This window comes from Xenopus tropicalis, chromosome 5 (genome assembly GCF_000004195.4).
Source record: "Xenopus tropicalis strain Nigerian chromosome 5, UCB_Xtro_10.0, whole genome shotgun sequence".
Classification (NCBI taxonomy): domain Eukaryota; kingdom Metazoa; phylum Chordata; class Amphibia; order Anura; family Pipidae; genus Xenopus; species Xenopus tropicalis.
The window spans coordinates 55,467,276-55,489,589 of NC_030681.2; the positions used below are offsets into that span (position 1 = coordinate 55,467,276).

The 22,314-nt window shown below is 37.9% G+C and overlaps 1 protein-coding gene across 1 annotated transcript in view; it reads right to left on the reverse strand.

Moving 5' to 3' along the window:
* rps6ka2 (ribosomal protein S6 kinase A2) overlaps window positions 1–22,314 on the reverse strand; it is a 95,462-nt gene that overhangs the window by 19,452 nt on the left and 53,696 nt on the right. Inside the window, exons 9-14 of the mRNA XM_002942350.5 lie at window positions 20,492–20,562; window positions 16,924–17,012; window positions 14,752–14,816; window positions 13,400–13,502; window positions 2,521–2,645; window positions 464–589 (exon numbers count right to left, since the gene is read on the reverse strand). Of these exons, the coding sequence (XP_002942396.3) occupies window positions 464–589; window positions 2,521–2,645; window positions 13,400–13,502; window positions 14,752–14,816; window positions 16,924–17,012; window positions 20,492–20,562 (579 nt within the window). The remainder of the gene's footprint in view (window positions 1–463; window positions 590–2,520; window positions 2,646–13,399; window positions 13,503–14,751; window positions 14,817–16,923; window positions 17,013–20,491; window positions 20,563–22,314) is intronic.

Sequence of the window (22,314 nt, forward strand, 5' to 3'; positions counted from 1 at the left end):
AGGGGAGGGACCACCTCAGCCGGGGGAGCTCTGTCAGGGGCCGGGTCCGGGCCGCTGGGGCCCACCGGGTATTTTCCCTGACCCTGTTCTGATTATATAGTTTTCCTTTAATGTTCAGGAATCAGCTGTCCCTGCTAGGATTGGACTGCCTAGGCAGCACCACCTCAGGGGTCCTAGCCGCCTGAGGCAGCCAAGTTGATGCCACCCCCCTCGCTAACCGGTTTCTGTCAGAGGGGGTGAGGGGGGTGCGCATTGCTAGTGCAGAGAGTGCAATAGCGCTCTTTAAAAATCAGAATTTCAGCTCCGGAGTGTTATTATTCCGAAAATATTGGATATGCCTAATTTGGCATATCAGTCAAAGATAGGTCAAGGTCACCAAACAAATGTTATGGGATAGCCATATTACTTTTTACTAACTAGAAAGAAAAGGGGGTGAAAAAGTATTTCAACTTGAATTACTTACCTTAACAGCAAACTCTGTATTAGTGGCTTTATGCACACACCGCTTACATATAGCGTATGTGCCAATGCCAAGATCTTCTTTGATCATATACCCATCAGAGAACTGAATATTACTCCCATGTAACTGCTGCAAAACATAGTTATATTAGAAATATATATTTCTATATATTAAGGAATATATTACATCAACAAAAAATCAAAGAGCAACAATGTCATTATTAACTATGTATACTTAGCAAATACAAGGATATTAATACAACTAATATTTAGAAAAAAGGGAAAACAAAGAAAATTTGTCTCTCCATTATATTCTGCATGCAAATTGTGTATGTGTGTATATCTATATAAATATATAGATATATGTATGCATTGATATTGTCATAATACATCTTAAAGGAGAAGGAAAGGCATTTTGGCATTTTACTGCCATAGATTAGCCACAATAGTGCAAGTTAGAACACTATACTTATTCAAGTATAATGTAATTATTCTGTTTGTTTAAGATAGCAACTGCCATTTTAGCTTGGTCTTCATAGCTTCATAGCTCAGATCACACATTCCTAAGGGGGGGGGATTTATTATGCATCCTTGTGGGTGGGGGGAGCAGCAGAAGGGAGAGAGGAGAAACTCAGCAGACTTTTGCCCCAAACCTGAAGGAGCCCTAAACGAGGGGAAGTCTGATACCAGAACATGTTTACAAAAAAGGAGAAAAGAAATCCTAGGTTTCTTTTGATAGAGGACTCAGTGCAGCTTTTCTGTGAGTGCTTATGGCTGTATTTACATAGACCTTTCTAATAAAGTTTACTTGGTGTTTACCATTCCTTCTTCTTTAAGATTAGGAGCAAAAATAATGTTGAAGTTATTAAATACAATTTCAGGAGGTTTGATTTAAAGTCATCATCAGTTTGTCTATCTGCTCTATCCCTATGGTATTTTTAAAACTGTAAATGTTGGTTTTTAAATGCTGGTTTTAAATACTTTTCTATTTTAAAAGTTTTTGTTCTTCATTTCACAGAGTTTGTACATTTTCGTTTGCATGAATGTACGGCGTATGTCATACACTTTTGTCCTGGAAAAAAATAGTTATTTTGCAAGCTTACTCAAGATGTAAGTCACAGAAGCCAAAACCGTCAACCCTCACAGCAATTAATCACCTGCCATTGGGATTCTGAGAAGTGCAGTATTTAGAATATAACTGTTAATTGGTCATATGCTTTATGATCGTGTTTCAAAGCAGTATATTTTGAGAAGATGTTAATTAAAAGCTTCTAAAGTGTAACTAAACTCTTCAACTTCTTTTTAACTGTACAGGGAAAGATATAATAGCTATCACACAGACTACCCAAATGCATTTAAAAACCATTCTCAATGAATCTTCTCCTCTCCACTTTACCTTGAGTCTGGCCACCTTGTCTTACTGCACAAGGATCCCAAGCATCCTCAAGGGCAGGTGATAGTGGTGAAATAAGTAGACAAAAGAGTGGCCAAAACATACCCAAGTCAGGACAAGCAGTGAAAGTTTAGTATCAGGAAGCAAGCCATGAAAAAATTGGAGGATTAAGGCTGGAAAAGAAATAGGACAGGAACTGCAGGAATATGATTGGAGCTGGACTCCAATCATACTATCTCCAATCATACAAAACTACATACCTAGAAACTGGGAGTTCAGTGGGAAAGGTGCCAGTGTCTGTGTGTGACAAATAATAACTGTACCATTTTCAGCAATAATTGCTGGTTACTCCCATATGCAAACTTTCATAATTAACAAGGTAGACTGTGTGACAGTTATAATATCTTTCCCTGTACAGCAATAATCCCATGCTAAGGCAACAGATTTCGGTCTTGAATCAAACCTCCCCTTTGAGGTTCAAAATTTGGTCAGAGACCCCCTTAGCCCAATATAAGGGTACATACACACATCTTCCCATATCCCAAATAGCCTATGGGCTGGGCCTGCAGAATTCTGCATCTATTTTAGCCCTTTGCACTTGTGTTTTTAAATAAGCCACTGAATATAAAACTTTACTATGGAAATTCAAAAAAAAACTCTGTTCATACCTGCACTATTGGATGAACTGAGGAGTTGTAGGAGTCATGCGGGTTATAATCAAGATTTGGTGCTACATAGCTAAATCCTCTGAAAAGGTTATGTGTGTTGGCACTTGGAGGAATACCAGGAGAATCTGAAATACAACAATAATTTCAATAGGTAAAGACAAGAAATGCATACTTCTATTGTCCATTCTAACCATAAACACCTTTAAGCAGCCTACCTGCAAATACAAAGTACCATAGGACTCATTTACGGATGCAAGTGCAGTTGTGCACACAAAATTTGATGCAAATCAGTACCATTTATTACTTGCATCCAAGTTGTGGATTGTTGGGACCTTTGGAGGAAAACTACTTTAGTATTGGGAATTGCAGAATTAAGAAATGTATTTGATATGTAGTGTACCAGCTGGATCATTACTGTATTCTTAATTCAATTCTAATAAACCTCTTCTAAAAAAGTTTGAGATTGACTTTATGTGTAAAAATGTTTTTTGAAAAGGGGTTTAACTGCTTACAGTAGTACAATGGTTTTTGGACTGTATGGCCATGAATCTGAAAAAATGCCCATTTTGGAAAAACAAATTATTATGTTTTAATGACAGAACATATACCTGAGTCTTTTAAAAATGTGTGTTTGTTAAATGTGATTAATATGAACATTGTATTATTTGTTCATGTGTATATTTAAACTAATCTTAATCACACAATTCTCAGGACCCTTAGACAGTTGGATTTCATTATACATTCCTATGCAGTGGTTTCCACCACACAGGAATGCAGGAGTTAATGGAGCCCATTATTTTCTACGTATCCTGGGATTTTGCCCAGGAACGTACACTAAAATGCTCTTTTGGATGGATGCCTAAAAAATCTGTGTTTCTCCCAATCAAGTTGAAAAAAATCTGAGCCAGGCCCTAAAGCAAATAAAAACCCTTTCCCAGAACATTAATGTCAGCTTTAGTCGTTTCCCCCTTGCTAATGTTTACAGCTGGTCAGTGTTTGTTTGTACCTCAAGGGGTTAATCCCTTGACTGTACACCCATTTTTATATATGTGACATTGTCAGATATTGATTTTTTTAAATGTATTAATTGAGATAGCGACCTACTGGATACAATATTGATTATTATAAGTAACAGATAAGTAATTTTATATGGTATAAAACTTGATTGTTTTTCTGTTAATTATGTTTTTAGCCTGTAGATGGCACTGTTTGGAAATCTAATTGAAGTACATGACTATGAAGATTCTCATTCATCCAGGTCATAATATACAGTATCTAGTTGAATTAAGTCTAAAACAACTAGACTTTTCTGAGTTTTTCTTGAAAACGTTTCACCACTCCTACGAGTGGCTTCTTCAGTTCAAATGACTGGTAGGGAATTCCCCGGCATTTAAATCCTTAAGGGTAGTACAGTCACAGGCATCCAATCACAATTCTTTTGAGGACAGTAACATGAATATTTTGGACCGAGAGGACAGATGGTTTGAAAGAGGTGTGAAAGAGGCCATTTATGCCAGCCTGGAAAAACCATCCCTGAACAGAGGAGGGGGCCTGTGACACTGTTTGTCATCAACATACAATGCCGCTTTGACATTCTTACCCCGGCAGTTTACCCACAACCCCACACCCATTACCCACAACAGTTCACACTTCCACTCATGTATTTTGAAGGATTAACACCTGCATCAATGAGAATCTTGGTACCATTGTGACTGGATCATACCTTCTTACACCTGTCAGTTTCAGCCAACACCTAACTGAACAAGTTCAATGGAACCATTATGATTGGATGCCTGTGACTGTACTACCCTCAAGGGTTTAATTGCCGGGGAATTCCCTACCAGTCATTTGAACTGAAGAAGCCACTCGGATGAGTGGTGAAACGTTTTCAAGAAAAACTCAGAAAAGTCCAGTTGTTTTAGACTTGATTCTACTATATACTGTATACAGTATATGAAGTACATGTTTGATTCACCTTTATCAGGGCTAGATATGAACAGACAGAATGTGCTCTAAAGGCTGTGGTACATGGGTTGCATGCAATTAAGCACACAACCTCATTGCACCCCCGCCTAATGGTTTATAAGTTAGTGGTTGAGCACAACTTTCCCTTTTTTATGCAATTAAGCAGGCCACAGCTGCATTAGTATAGACAGTTTCAAATAATATTGTATTATTTTCATTTATTTTGGTTTTAGTGTTAAAGATATTAACAATTAATACTTTTTACACTGCTAATATACTGGATTTGAAACAGCCGCACCACCTGCTGTTAATTTTGGCCAACTGGCTACAGTTAGAAGAAAATGTAGTTAGTCAACAAAGTAATGTCTTGTGTCTTGTGATGTTGCTATGCTTAGAAATGACCAACAACTCTTTTTTGCACAGAGCAACATGATGAGATGTTCTTTTTGGCTAACTTAGTTAGATTCCTACTAAAGTTTGTTGGCTAAAATCAACAGGAGGTGGTACTGTTTCAATTTCATTATATTAGCTGTGTAAACTTCTTATATCTTGAAAAGTAGACAATTTATGTAAATTGCAAGTGCTTAAATAGGATTTTCAGGAATTTGGCATTCCCTTGTTTTAAAGGAGAACTAAAACCTGAAAATGATTATGGATAGAAATGCCATATTTTAATACTAAACTGACTGCACCAGCCAAATGTTTCAGCATCTGTATAGTAGTAATGATATAGGTCTTTACAGTTGTCACAGGGGCACCCTGTCTTGGATTCTGTTAGAACTGTCCGGGACAGTGTACATGCTTAGTGAGCTGTAAGCAGGGGTCATTGCAAATTATCAAGAAGAAAATGAGGTTGGCCTGTCATACAAACTGATGCTATAGGTCTGATCATGAAATTCTGATGCTAATTGCACTGGTTTCAGAGCTGCCATGTTATGTAAATCCAAATGAAATAAATCAGCCTTATACTGTTTCATTTATATTCTATATATACAGTATATGGTGCGTCAGTCCCTAAGCTCAGTAACTGACAGCAGCACAGAGCATGTGCAGGGAATCAGCAGAAAAAAAGATGGGGAGCTACTGGGGGCATCTTTAAAAGCCCAGACCATCCCTGCTAAAGGGCTGTTGTTGCTGTCACGATCTCCCTGAGGAGACACCGTGTAGTACCAGGAAGGTGGGAGCCTGAACCATTGTATACAAATGTTGGGAGCACTCACCGGTTTAGTTCGGTAATAGCAGTAACCCGTGCATACACATCAAGGAAACGCCCCCGATCCAGGCGTAATCAGTCGCAGAAAGGTTGTAGATGTTAGATGGAGCACGCAGGGCTGCTAATTCATTAAAAATATATCCTTTATTTGATCAATCCATTAAAAACATGTAGAAGATCATGTAGAAAATCAACCCCCCAGCTTGACGCGTTTCATGGCTTATGCCACTTCATCAGAAGATACTATAGGAGTCTCCAACCCACCTGTTTCTTAAATACACATAATATTAAAAATAATAATATTAAAATACATAATTATGTGTATTTAAGAAACAGGTGGGTTGGAGACTCCTATAGTAGCTTCTGATGAAGTGGCATAAGCCATGAAACGCGTCAAGCTTGGGGGTTGATTTTCTACATGATCTTCTACATGTTTTTAATGGATTGATCAAATAAAGGTGGGAGCCTGAAGACTGGGTAACCCGGAGTGTAACCATAGATCACAGAACTGGTGTCAGAGGCCATGATGATAATGAAGAACTTTAATAACTAGAAGCGTAACAGTGCACACAATGGATATACACACTAAATAAAGAACGGCAGGCAGAGGCAGAATCCAAAACAGGCAAAAGGTCAGGGCAAGCGGCAAAGAAGCGAAGTCGAGGACAGGCCAAGGTCAAAACCGGGAGATCAATGCAGAAGTAGGAAGGGCACCAGAGAACAGGAACAAGGTAGAAAGCAGGAACAGGACACGGGAAAACTGGAGCTTGGAACCAGCACAAAAACAAGAAAAGTCACAGGAACCAGGAAAACGGAGGCAGGGTCACAAGAAACAATTAATTAATGACCAAGCAAGGGGAAATGGTCAGGGAAAGGCTTATAAAGGGTGAAGATTAGGAGATGGGAAACACATGAGGTTAATGAGGTGGGCGGAGGAAAGGGAGCAGGCAGAAAGTAGGAGACAGACAAGAGAAGAATCAGACAGAGCCCAAAATGCCTCCAGTGGCTACAGAGGCAAATGCATACCGCCAAGAACACCCCAAGTGGTGTTTGAATCCTGGCTGATCCTGACAGTTGCCCTTGGGATGGTACAGAAGCATAAAACATAATGTATGACATTTCTAGCCTTTTCATTTAGTTAAGCTTTAGTTCTCCTTTAAGGGCTTAGATTTCTACAGCTTGTTCCAAAGAATAAGATAATTTTCAGTTGTTTTTGCAAATTCCTTGTGTACAAACAGACAGAACTTTTTCACAATTGTCCACATTTAAAAGGAAGGGTAGGTGACATCTTCGACTATGATTATATTCCACATATTCTGTCCTTAATATGCTCACCAATAAAGCACATTACATTTCACCTCCCCCAGAGCATTCCCCAAACTCATACTTCACATTCACCACTGTCCCTATTGTGAAATACAGAGTAGATAAAATGTCTCAAGCCAATGTCCTTTAAATAAGTCTATAGTTATACCTTAAAGTAAAGCCACATGTGGGTCTTTGATTCCTTTTCATTAATGAAGAACTTCTTATGTCTAATGAATTTATGGGTATTAGTTAAAGTACCGTATATACTCGAATATAAGCCGAGTTTTTGAGCACTAAAAATGTGCTCGAGTATGATAATTTGTGCCGATCCCCCAGACGGACTTGTGTCCGTGCGCCCGCGCTCTCCCTATGTCAGTTCCCAGAACCGCCATCCTGCTACCTGTTCATAATTAATATCTCCAGTGCGCTCTTCTACGGTGTGCTCATCTCCGGTGCGCTCTTCTGCTCTGCTTGGCGCCGCAGTCGCGCCAGTGACGTCACGCGCCCGTTCAGTTACTCATGGCCTGATCTTAGACCTTGTAAGATCAGGCCACGAGTAACTGAACGGGCGCGTGACGTCACTGGCGCGACTGCGGCGCCAAGCAGAGCAGAAGAGCGCACCGGAGATGAGCACACCGTAGAAGAGCGCACTGGAGATATTAATTATGAACAGGTCAGAAATATTTAACCATTACCCTAATCCATTGCATCCAACCTGCACCCAACCCAGCTCAAAGTTCCACTTCATGCCCAACACCCCCAGCCTGACTTCCCTTTGATGACTCGTATCAGCCACCATAGGGGAGGGGTCAATGTTATTATTTCATCAAAGGGGAGTAGAATACTTGATTTTGACCTCCCTACCCTGTCCAGCTAACTGACACTGAATTTTTTATCCATCACTACAGCCTAGTGTGCAACCACTGAATTAATTTTATCTTGAAAGTCTGAGCGCACAGGTAGCAGGATGGCGGTTCTGGGAAGCTGGCATAGGGAGAGCGCAGGTGCACTGACACAAGTCCGTCTCATTCCCCTCCTTTCCTTTCCTTTCTGGTCCTGGTCTGTGTTGCAAATGAGTAGTATTGATCTGCAGATTGGTACATTGCCCCCTTAGTTCCCACAATCATTGCATCTTATTAGTTTCTCTATTTATATATCTTATGCGCATATTTCTGGGAAGCTGGCCTAGGCAGAGAGCGGGACTGAGGGAACTTTAAGTCGCTTGGCAGTAGCTGAAGGGCAACCAATTGGGGAAAAAGATATAAAAGCGTTATGTGCAAAATTGGTAAGTTGCCATTTTTATCCCACAATGCAACCTTTTTTTGGGATAATCAACTAAACCAAAGTTTGAGCACACTTTGTGTGCTGGCTCACTCGCACCAGCCCTACTGGTGACACCCTAGGCTTATACTCGAGTCAATAGGTTTTTCCAGTTTTCTTAGGTAAAATTAGGTACCTCAGCTTATATTCGGATCGGCTTATACTCGAGTATATACGGTACTTAACTAAATCACTTTATGGGCAATGGTATAAAAAGGCTGTTCCAAGTGTTTTGTTACGCAGGCGATAAGCAGCACAATATGTGTAGGACAAAACATTATTGAACCCCCATAGCAATGCCAAGCAAGTGCAGGTGCACAAGAGGATATGTTTCTGATTGACAATTACCTGACAAGCAAATGCATGCAAGCGTGTAGGCAAGTAAATAGGAGGTGATTTCATAGTTTTTGTTCCCATGCCCACAGAGCTTGTAAGTCATAAGAGGAAGAAATGCTCAGAATCACTGTGTGTCATTTCCTTAAACCCTGCAGCAAGGAAGGGGGGAGCATATATCCTACTAAGTGGTAATCAGTCACTTTGCAACTATAAGAGGGGGGAGAAAAATTAATATGCAACACTGATACTGTCAGTTATACATGGAGCAGAAATAGTATCATAAAAAATCATAATGCATATTAATTACAGATTATTGACATCTTCAAGCAGAACATCCTGTGAACTAAATAATTACAAATGCATAATATAATCAAATACATTCACATTACAGAGGAAAAAATCCACAGATGTGCAGATTCCTCTAATCATATTAAAGTTTGAGATTTAATCAGATATCTGAAAAGCTGTGGTACGTTAGCAAACGCAATACTAATAATCACAAGTGTAGCATTACCTCTGTAAATGTAGTTTTGCTTCATTTTTATTTTATATGTGCAGTACATATTAATAAGCCTATTTTCAAATAGGTTATTTCTTGTGCCTGTTAATCAACAGAGAAGGATCTGGAAGAAGTGTATGTATTTGCAATATATTTCTGTATTGCACAAACATATCCAAACATTTTTGGGTCAAGATCCCTTTGACACCTAATAATTAAACAGGACTCCCTGGCTCATAACAAGGTAAAAATGTAATATAAATGTAGTATGTAATAATAAATGTAGTATGGGTTACATTAGCATCCGGACATATGTCCATTAGATCGAATTAACCCTGCCGTGTGGGCTATTTCCAAAACCGACGTAGGATGTGTCTTGTACCCCCTACAAAGCATCCTTAAAGACCTACACACCCGTTTATAAAAAAAAAACAGTATACCTTGTCCCAAGACCTCTTATACAAGAGCATTTTAAAAAAAAAAGGTGTTATCAAACCATATCACCATACAATACTACCATCAACCCGGTGTTAAAGCCGGATGGGTCTTTCACACAAGATTTATGGGCTATCAATAAACTCATACACCCATGGCACCCATTGTAACAGACATTAACCCCTTACTCACCTCTATACCTTCAGACTCACCATACTACAGTGTCATAAATTTAGTGAATGCCTACCATTCTATACCAGTGAGAAGACAAGGCCCTTGTTCGCCTTCATGTTCAATCGGCGTCAATAAACCTTTGCGTGATTAGCAGAGGGCACGCCGCTGGACATGAACTTCCTTGGTCATTGTACCAAACGATTTGGATCAGATACGGGAACAATATGTAACTGAATTGATAAAAGTTTTGAATGGTCACTACGGTGATGTTTCTCTCTCTTTTCCTATTCCTTCACCGGAACCTACACACCTGTATCAACCAGGAGACATCGTGCTCATGTGGAGACTCCATACAAAGAAAGGTGGAACAACCCCACCACTGTGATCGCCATCACAAAAACAGCCATCTTGACGTTTGACAGTAACCAATGGATACACGCAGTGCACCTCAAGAGGGCCCCTGTGCGGATTACTCCACAGGATATTCCATCCTCGGACGACGACCCCCCTTCTGGCCCTACCCAGTCCTTGCCCCAGGAAATTGCAGTCGAGTCTGTAAAATCCTTGTTCTAGGAAGTTTTGTCTACTTTATCATTTTCCTCAGCACCATGTGTGCATATCACCCTGAGGAGCTACCCTGGTTTTGTGGACAGTCTCCGGACCACCCCAAAGGGAACATAACAGTAGATAAGAGAGCATTAGGCATACAAGATGATAATTTGTGGGAATACATGGCACACGTTGTTCTGAACACTAGTTACATGTGCCTAAAGGATACCACTAGTGCAACTGAACTGATTGAGACCCACTACTGTGCTTACTGACATTTTTCATGCTTAAAAATAATGACTCTGAAGTTCAAGATTCTGATACTGAAACACATGTCCCCATATATGCTTATGTTGCAGACCAATATGCTACTGAAGCATGCAAAAGAATTTTGCTTCCATTGTTACTCACAATGTAACCGCAAGTAACATATGCTATAACATGACTTGTAACGTTAGCGAAATCCCCACGTGCATTCAGGCACTTTTGACTAAGAGTACGGACCCGCACCCAGTGTGCAGTAAGCTGACCTCTCAATGCGCCAACATCACCACAACTATGCCATGTAATCATACCATCTTGTCACCTAGTCTAGATAAACATGTGCCAATGCCCAGAGGATGGTTCTCTTCTTGTGGGAACACCTCATTTAATTATATTCCAGCTAATATTTCTGGTGGACCATGCGCCCTAACTAGACTCAGTTTAGCTACCCCTACCACCCACCCTGCGGTCCACTCAGGCCCAGTGCCCTAAAAGGGGTACAGATTATGGACACCTTTCTGAAGACTGTGAATCAGACTTACACCTAGGGGCTGATTTACTAACCCACGAACGGGTCGAAATGAGTCCGATTGCGTTTTTTTCGTAAAGATCGGTATTTTGCGATTTTTTCGTATTTTTTGCGATTTTTTCGTCGTCTTTACGAATTTTTCGTTACCAATACGATTTTTGCGTAAAAACGCGAGTTTTTCGTAGCCATTACGAAAGTTGCGTAAAATCTTGCGATTTTTCGTAGCGTTAAAACTTGCGCAAAAAGTTGCGCTTTTTTCGTAGCGTTAAAACTTACGCGAAACTTCGCACCTTTTAAGTTTTAACGCTACGAAAAAGGCGCAACTTTTCACGTAAGTTTTAACGCTACGGAAAAATCGCAAGATTTTACGCAACTTTCGTAAAGGCTACGAAAAACTCGCGTTTTTACGCAAAAATCGTATTGGTAACGAAAAATTCGTAAAGACGCCGAAAAAATCGCAAAACATACGAAAAAGTCGGAAAATGTTCGTTTTCAAGTCGGAACTTTTCCAATTCGGGTCGGATTCGTGGGTTAGTAAATCAGCCCCCTAATGTCTAAGTCTGAGATCATAACGCTAGGGCTCTCACTGGTAGGAGTACCAGGATTGACCATATATCAGGGCAAGCAAATTAATAAACTTGCTTGCATCATAGTTAAGAGCATTAACGCAACCAGTACAGCGATTGCAAAAAAGTTGCGCTTTTTTCGTAGCGTTAAAACTTACGCGAAACTTCGCACCTTTTAAGTTTTAACGCTACGAAAAAGGCGCAACTTTTCGCGTAAGTTTTAACGCTACGGAAAAATCGCAAGATTTTACGCAACTTTCGTAAAGGCTACGAAAAACTCGCGTTTTTACGCAAAAATCGTATTGGTAACGAAAAATTCGTAAAGACGCCGAAAAAATCGCAAAACATACGAAAAAGTCGCAAAATGTTCGTTTTCAAGTCGGAACTTTTCCAATTCGGGTCGGATTCGTGGGTTAGTAAATCAGCCCCCTAATGTCTAAGTCTGAGATCATAACGCTAGGGCTCTCACTGGTAGGAGTACCAGGATTGACCATATATCAGGGCAAGCAAATTAATAAACTTGCTTGCATCATAGTTAAGAGCATTAACGCAACCAGTACAGCGATTGCAAACTTATTAACTTACTTAGGAGATGTTAGAAAAGCTGTACTACAAAATCGTGCAGCAATTGATTATTTACTCTTCAAACATAATCATGGTTGTAAATACTTTGAAGGTTTGTGCTGCTTTTATCTCTCTGATCATACGCACGCAATCAACCAACAGCTTGACATACTTCATGGTTTAGTTGACAACATTACCCAACATAAGAATCAAAGTTGGTGGGACTGGCTCACTGGCTGGCTCCTAGACATTAGTGGTTGGGTCAAATTCGTTATTGATGTTATTGTTATTATCATTATTGCTGCTCGTGCTGCTCATGTATCAAGGACAGATTTTAAGTGTTATCACTTCGTGATAAAAGGGAGGGTACCTAAAATTCCTCTGTTGATTTCATCTTGATTATGTTATCTCTTCGTGATAAAAGGAGGCATTGTGAGGTTTGACATAATATCATATCCTCATATTAATGTAATCACATATGCATATATTCATATACTTTGATATACCTTAGAGCTTAGCAAATCACACTCCATTTTAGAAATATATCTCCATTTTGTAACTGCAAACAGCAAGGCTTGAACATCTCACAATAGTTTGTTTTTCCTGAATAGTGCCCTTGCATGGCTTGCACATTGTGAAATACATATTATGTATCTTATTAGTTACATTCCTGTCTGGTACAGGCCATCCTTGAAGGCCATCCTTGAAACTACAATGATCTCTCTCTATTTGCTATAACACACCCCTATGTATTTGCACGTACACAGAAGGGAGCTTGTTAGAAATAGTTGGAAATAGTCATTATATGGTCCCTAAGGTGTGTAATTATATGCTGGGGGTCGCTGTGCTATCCACGGGGGGGAGGACGAGGCATATATATTTAAGGGTATGTTTTAATATGACATAATAAACTTCTTTCACATATGAATGAAGGGTGATTCCCTACAGTGAGCACCAACCATTTGGGTTTTTCCTGCGTTACCACCATTAATGTGGGTATCGTCTTAAAAGCTCTTGTGATAACATGGGTGTGGTTTGAAAAAGGCAAGTGGTTAAAACTGTCTTTCATTATCGGCCCTCCACAATGTAGGGCAGAGAAATTTGAGCCCTTGGTACCTTGGTTAGGCAGCACTGATATACAGCATATTGTTACTTACCAGTTGGTGTACGAGATGTGAACTCTGGGTCAAAGTGGAAAGTATCTTCTGGGCGGCCCACCGCAGGTTTAAAGGGTGGCTTTATTTCTTTCCTATACAAATTCTGGAATCACAGATAATTTAATTTTGCAAAATAATATAAGATTTTAATTTTATGATAACATTTTAAAATTCCAAAAATATTGTCATAAAAAATACTAACACAAAAAAATCTCAACTCTGTATTAAACTTGTTTCCCTACACATAGTTATTATTATTATTATTCTTTTTATATATTTTGGGTATCCAAACCCCTACAAAGTCTAACATTTCATATGTGTTTCATATTGTTCATTTCTTCAATTTGTGTTACAAGTATGTCCCAACCAACATCACATCACAAGTATGTCCCAACCAACATCACAAATTAAAGATTATAGTAGTTTCATTACTAGTCTGCCATTAGACTTTAGGTACAATGTAAAAATGAAATATAACCAAAGATAAGCTAAACAATGTGAAACCATAGGTAAAGGACTATAAGATTTTGACAGGAAGAAAGTAGATATGTCTATAGATCATACTTAATTCATACTTAAGACAAAACTACTATATTTTTACTTAACGGATACAGAGAAAAACCTTTTATGTACTTATCTGTTATGAATTTCTTCTTTTTTAAGTGTACACTTATTTTTGCAACTATCTGTTATGGGATGAAAAATTTATAGTACATAGGGAACAATGAAAAATTTTGTCCCAGCTACTCTAATATTTGCCCATGATAAATGTAAACAAATTGCATTATTATTTTTGATAAATTTGAACCATGGGCTTTATTGTGCTTTATAATGTCTTTTAAAAAAATGTTTATTATTGGGCTCAAACCAGCAGTTATGTTGTTTGGCAGTAGGACACTCCAGATTGTTGGCTCATACTGGAATATGCTTCACAGACCAGGGAAATAAGACTGAGACACAACATAAAATGTAGCTTTGGAACTTACTAATAAACCATTAAATATATTAAAACATTAAGAAACCAAGGAAAGGGGGGCCTGAAAGTAATATCAGGCAAAAGACACATCGGCATGTAAAACTTGTATCATATCGACATATTGCTACTTTTGTATGCTCTATATACATTGCCTGTAACCCGCTCTTGATGTATAAAAACTTTCAATAAAATCTAAGTTACAAAAAAAAAAAAAAACATTAAGAAACAAATAATACAGAGTATTTGTGAAATATCCATTGCAGTTACAGGTTTTATTGTAATGCCAGATGTATCTTTTATTGCCCTTAGTCACAAAAGGTAGAAAACAAGGGAAAAAAATAAAGAACAAAACAAAATTACTAACAATCGTACTTACATTCCAATCTATTGTGCTAAAAAAAGAATGGCGTTTTATTTCCTCAACTCCATCAAGTCCAGCACCTGTTTTACAGCAATGTAATAAAGCTCATTAGTTTAATATATCTATAATAAAATTACAGAACATGTCCAGAGATCCAGATTTTAGCCCTGTTGCACAGACATTATTTAAAGTCATGTCATTAGTTGCCATGATATCAGCTCCAAAACAGGCAGGAGCACACAATACAAGATGCCACAGCTCATTTTAATATGTGGATGGCTGGGAAGAAAAGTTTTCAAAACCCAGAAAACCCAGCAATATTGCAAAAAATAAATACCCCCCCCCCCCCCAAAAAAAAACAAACAAACACTTGAAGGGAGTGAAAGCATTTACTTGGTAACAAATGTTTTGTAGTTTGGTAGAGAGCTATCAATGATTTTGGTCCCTGTTTATATCCCTGTGTAAAACCATTTTATTCTTCACACCTTATCAGTTATGCTATGAGAACGTGTGCTGTGTAGCCCAGTTTCTACTTGAATGGCTGCTCCCAATGGCTACAAAGCATTTAAATTGTCGTAGTGCTTATGAAACACGTTTCACAACTGCAGGGTAACTGTATATTATACAGGTATGGCACGAGTTATCCAGAATGCTTCGGGGCCTGGGGTTTACTGTATATTATACAGGTATGCAACCTGTTATCCAGAATGTTTGGGACCTGGGGTCTTTCTGTAATTTGGATCTCCATACCTTGAATCTGCTAAAAAAAAAAACCATTCACACATCAAACAAAGCCAACAGGATTGTTTGCCTCCACTAAGGATTAATTGGGCCTGATTCACTAAAGGGCGATAAAACGTGCACTATTTTTATTGTGCGCTAAAATTTTTACTGTGTCTTAATTTTGGCGATTTTTCGCACGATTCACTATAAGCATACTCGCGCTTTTTTACGCGCGATATTGCATGCGTTATTTAACTCGCGAAAAGACTATTTCAATGCGGTATTTGCCGGTACATGCGCTAAATTACGCGAATAATCGCCGCATATGAATGGTAGCATAGAAATAGTGTATAAAAATTGTTGCCGCATATAAATGATGTATATAAATATTAGCCACATATAAATGGTAGCATATAAATGGTATCATATAAATAGTAGATGCTTATAAATAGTAGCCGCTAGTGATGAGCAAATGTGTTCTGGTTATCTTTAGTGAAAAATTAGCAAATCTTTCGAAAGATCCACGAAATGGCAAAAATGTTGTGCGGGCAAAAAAATTGTTGCTGTGACTTTTATTTTTTGACGCTTGTATAAATTTTTGGATGTGCGGTGAATTTTTGTGTGGCAAATTTTTTCATGCATTTTGCCATTGGCGGAATGTTTTGAGAAACGCATGAAAAATCCGCCGCGAAAAAAATTCAACGCATGTCCAAAAATTCGCTGCGAATCCATGCCTGGCGAAACATTTCATCACTTGTAGCCAAATAGAAATAGTCGCGCAAATGAACGCACGCCATGTTAGCCATACACGCCAATACTTGCAGAAAATTACTGTATTAAAAATGAACATTTCGCTGCAAACTGGCGGCTGCGTCACTCTAGGGGAAACACATACTTGAATAAATAACACTGTAAGTCCATATTTTATTGCAAAAAATCATTTACTGTACTTTTGTATAATTTTTCGCCTGCCTGTAGTAGGTGTTAATTTTCGCATAGCCGAATGCGATATTTAGCGCGCAAAAGTTATAGTGAATCATGCGATTGTATTCTCTTCAGCGCGGAAATTAACGCAAAATGGTAAAACTAGTGCGAGTAATAACCCATGCGAAAATGGCGATTTTTCGCACGCGATAATACTATGGTGAATCGCGCTCAAATTATTTTGCGTTTTTTAACGCGAAAAAGCGTGCGATAATTTTTATCGCCCTTTAGTGAATCAGGCCCATTATATCTTGGTTGAGATCAAGTACAAGGTACTGTTTTATGATTACAGAGAAAAAGAAAATCATTTTTAAACATTTGAATTATTTGATTAAAATGTAGTCTATGGGAGATGGCTGTCCCGTAATTTGGAGCTTTCTGGATAACGGGTTTCTGGATAGCAGATTCCATATATGTATAGAAATTCATACAGAACCCTTTCGTTGTATGGTGTTACTGGTCCTACCTGATTATACATACCTAATCTGTTACAAGGATTCCTCTTGAAGAGAGCCCGGAGAAGACACTGTGCTTCAGAACTTAAAAACTGAGGCATTCCCAGTTTAGCTCTGCAAAATATTCATGAAAAATGATTCAGAAAATGTAATTTAATGTAAAAATGTAAATTATATTAGGATGTGCTCATATTTGGTCACAAGCATAAGCAAGTAAAATCCTTTCTAATGAAATAAAACAAGCAGCAGGTATTAAAATAAAACAGGAGAAATAAAATACAGTAAAGGGGAAATATGTTGCTCTAGAGAATGCCTGCATAGATGTAAGCAATATATGTGAGTGGTTTCATGATAATGTATTAACAGGCACAAAGTTTACCCATGTCTAGTAACTCATAGAAACCAAACAGATGTTAATTTGCAAACAGTTGAATGGTAAATGCTACCTGCTGAGTGCTGATGCTGCAACCTGCTGGTTGCTAGGGGTGATTAATCCATTAGGGAAATTTACACCTTTTATTACATTTTCCAGTCAAAGAGCTCTACACGCTAAGCCACAATTTTCAATTACTACATTTTATTATTAATGACATTATTAATTTAGTTCCATGCCCCACTGGGTATAATATATTATTTTCCTTATAAGTCATTTAAGTGGCTTCTGTGTGTTTCACAGGATAGCCACCTCACTTGCTCCCAAACCAACATTTGTAATACAATGGATAAGTATTCTAAAAAGTCACTATGGAATTTGAAGACAAACTTTGCCAAAGATGCAGAATTCAAGATCTTCTCACGTAGTAATCATGTGATTGCTGAAGCTGCTTGTCTTCTCTGATCATGAAACCATTTTTATGCTTTTTTATGTGTTTTACTGAAGAAATCAAGTAAAAAAGTACATGCATTTTATATGACCCCTCCTGTAAACTAATATAATAGGGAAATAATTATGAAAATTACTTTGAAGCACTTTGTTAAGTTATTATCACAAGTGAGTGCACTCTAATTTATAGGAAATGAACTTGACCCAGGAGGTACCATCCTAAGTCAACACAGCACATGTTGGCAAATGGTACAGTGATAATGGACTTTAAAACCTGAATATATACAAAATAATTTGGTGCTTTTAGCAATTAAAACATAACTTTTAATTCATTATATTAAAATTTGACGCTCCTGTATAGCGGATCTCTCTGTGTGATTTAAGTCATGAATCTTCAGATAATGAATGAATTTGTAAAAAGATATTAATTGACGGCAACACAGTTTAGATAATATCCGCTTTTATTAAATTTATTTTTTTTAAAGAATAATTGATTTCTTCTTTTCTGTGGGTCCCGTTTTTCTGTGGGTCCCGGTTTTATGACAATGAACTTTTGTTTTCAATATAATGAATTAAAAGTTATGTTTTAATTGCTAAAAGCACCAAATTATTTTGTATATATTCAAGTAGATGTTGGTAGGAAATACCAGGGGGCTGATTTACTAAGACACGATTTCGAATCCGAATTGGAAAAATTCCGATTGGAAACGAACATTTTGCGACTTTTTCGTATTTTTTGCAATTTTTTCAGCGTCTTTACGATTTTTGCGTAAAAACGCAAGTTTTTCGGCGTCTTTACGATTTTTGCGTAAAAACGCAAGTTTTTCGTAGCCATTATGAAAGTTGCGCAAAGTCGCGATTTTTTCGTAGCGTTAACACTTGCGCGCAAAGTCGCGCCTTTTTCGTAGCGTTAAAACTTAAAAGGCGCGACGTTTCGCGCAAGTTTTAACACTACGAAAAAATCGCGACTTTGCGCAACTTTCGTAATGGCTACGAAAAACTCGCGTTTTTACGCAAAAATCGTAAAGACGCCAAAAACTCACGTTTTTACGCAAAAATCGTAAAGACGCCGAAAAAATCGCAAAGTTACCGATCATTACGAAAAAAACACAATCGGACGCATTCGGCCTGTTCGTGGGTTAGTAAATGTGCCCCCAGGTGTTTGGCAAAATAAAGTATAGAGCCCTTTTTGAATTCTTATTTAAAACCTGTCAGGTTATTATCTTTAGTATATAGAAGTAAAAGGAAGACAGGGCCTGAGTCAGCTGCTTTATAAGCTTGATTACTTATTCAGCAAATTTTACAAAAACCGTCTTTCCTGTTTAGTTATTTTGTAATGTTTCAGCAATTTATACTGCAAAGTATATTAACAGTATATCAGGGCATTTCATCAGCTTGTGACTACTTTATGGGGGTATCAGTCTATTTAATAATATGTTCAATGGTAAATAGATAATGGTAAAAATAATAGTTATGTTTTGTTTATGTTATGTTTTTATTTTTTTTGCCTTATAACCTAATTGGTACTTATGTTGCTACTCTGATATCATTATGCAGGTTTTCATTTATTTCTCATCATTTTGTATGGAATTACAGCTCTTTTTTGCTATCTGAAGTCCTACAAATGTATTTTCTATGCTAAGGGGCTGATTTACTAACCCACGAATCCGAATGGGAAAAATTCCGATTGGAAAACGAAGATTTTGCGACTTTTTCGTATTTTTTGCGATTTTTTCGTCGCCGTTACAACTTTTTCATAAATTGTGACGACTTTTTCATAGTCGTTACAACTTGTGCGAATTGTCGCGACTTTTTCGTAGCCGTTACGATTTGCTCGTATCTTGTTGCGACTTTTTCGTATTGAGCGCTCGTAAACTGCGGGCAAAACTTTCAGACTTAGCATGATTTTGGAAGCCTCCCATAGGACTCAATGGCACTCTGCAGCTCCAACCTAGCCCAAGGAAAGTCATGATACCGAAGCTTGAATGAATCCGAAACTTTCGTACTCGGCGCGATGGCTACGAAAAAGTCGCGACAATTTCTGAAAAAATCGCAAAATACTGATCATTACGAAAAAAACGCATTCAGACGCTTTTCGGACATTTGTGGATTAGTAAATGTGCCCCTATTAGTCACGTTGTGTACATTTTAAATGTAGAATGCTATATTAGCGCACACAACCGTTACTTGAAAAATACCTTTCTGAAAATTACAATTTCCCTAAAAACTGGAGGTTGCATCACTCTAGGACAATCACATACTTGAAAAAATCCGACTGCAAACTCCATCTTGTCACCATTGACAATCACCAGCTGCAATTTTGTTTCGTAACACCTACTCCTGGGAGGCGTTAAGTTTCACAGTAATTATCGCCACATTTTATGCTTTTAACGTTTCAAATATGTCTGTGAATTATGCGTTAGTATTATTTCTATTCGATAATTACCTCAATCACCTCCCACAGGCAGCATAGGGCAGGCAGAGTATGGCACACACAGGCAGCATAGGGCAGGCAGAGTATGGCATACACAGGCAGCATAGGGCAGCTGCCTGCCCTATGCTGCCTGTGTGTGCCATACTCTGCCTGCCCTACCCTGCCTGTATGAAGCAGTGCCAGCATTGTGTCACAGTATGTACTGCCTGCCCTATGATGCCTGTGTGTGACACAGTGCTGGCGTGCTGGCACTGCTTCTGCAGTCTGTGATAACGTTTCTGAGATGTTTTATACCCTGATTTTATCTTGTTTCATATACTCCCAAAAATGACTTACTTCAGAATCAGTGCCATAGTCTCCTTTCTGTCTTTTCCTTGAAAAGGTAGTGATCCAGTTAGCATCTCGAACTACAGAATAATAAACATGAATTATATTATCACATATTTATTTTTGCTTTAATTTTATACTAGTAACTTTATTGCAGAGAGATGTAACAAACCAATATACAGAACACAACAGCACAATTAAGTTTCCTTATTTCATAGACAGGGATACTAAAGAAGCTCACTATTATTGCTGTTATGTTAAATTGATATATGTCTCTTTAAAAACCAAGACCTGTTGAAATGAGGTAAACATACTGATGAGGTTATGTTATATAATACAGAACTGTTAAGTAGCCCAAAAAAGAAATATTTACTTCATGTTTTAACTACTGTGTGGATACTTATACAGTATTTATCTTGCTTGCTGTGCGAGGATCATTAAACTATGCTGAACTCAGATACCATATGGCATCCTCATTGCTTCTTTAATTTGATTCACTGAGTTATTAAGTTAATTTTGCCTTTTGGCACAATGTTTGCTGATAGAATGATCAATATGCTGCCTCCCACTAGAGAAAGGCTTGAATCTGCTATTTAGTCATAAGTGTTAAAACATCTGTGACAATGTGAACACTGTAAGAGTTTGCATAATGAGGAAAAAATATTCTTAATATACAAGTCACTCACAATTATAGCACTTCTGTTCAGTATAGCTGGAATACGTTCAGAATAATAGGATAAGACTATATTCTGTGTTCCTTGGTAACACAGAAATAGAACGCTGAAATGTGACTGCTTAGCAACAGCTACAGAACTAATAGATGGAATGCCAGTAGTTATAGTTTCAACATTAGTTCTAATAAATCATTTGCTAACAGCAATGCATTTAACGTAAATGTCAACTACCATAAGTATTTCTACTATTTGCAAATAATTTACCTTTTCAAAGTACAAATGTATGTCAGCCTGTACCTATTGATGTCATTTTACTCATGGCTTACAGTTAACATTTTATTGATGTGTTCTGTATATATGTTTGAGAGTTAAACCTGTCTTCTTGTTTTAATAAACAATAAATGATATATGCCACATTTATTCAAATGTTTGGATGAAAAAAGGTTGGGATTTAAAAAAGTTGCAAAATGTTTTAATAAGAACATTTTAACAATTACCCCTATATTCAGAACACTTTTTTTGTTAAAAAAAAAAAAAAACCAGTATAAAAAAGTAATTACAAAAGTACTACTTTGACTATTTATTAAGCAGGTAATGGTTTATTATTATAATGCATTATTTATACAAAATCCATGATTTTCCTATTCCAATGCACTTCAGCATAATTAGAGAAGGTGATAGGACAGCAGCAGAGTTCTCTAGTAAGAAGTTGATCTTTAATAGCTCTGCATAAAAGGGAGACAAGGTCTAGGCCTTACGCATTCCAGGCACTTCCACTTCTAGTTCAGTGTAAAAATGAAAATGGGCAAAATGTTTTCAATATAGTTAGTTAGGCAAAAATGTAATCTATAAAGGCTGGAGTGAGCAGATGTCTAACATAATGGCCAGAACTTCATTCATCCTTTACAACTCTCTAAGCTGTTAGCAGTCAGTAACCAATCAGACTTGAGGGGGACACATGGGACATAACAGTTCAGCTAGTTAGCTTTTGAATCTGACCTGCATGCTCACAAACTAACTGAACAGTTATGTCCCATGTTGCCCCCATTAAAGTCACTGACTAACTAAGAGGTTAGAGAGCTGAAAGCAGGAAGTAGAGTTCTGGCTATTATGTTAGACATCTGCCCACTCCAACCTTTATAGATTACATTTTTGCCT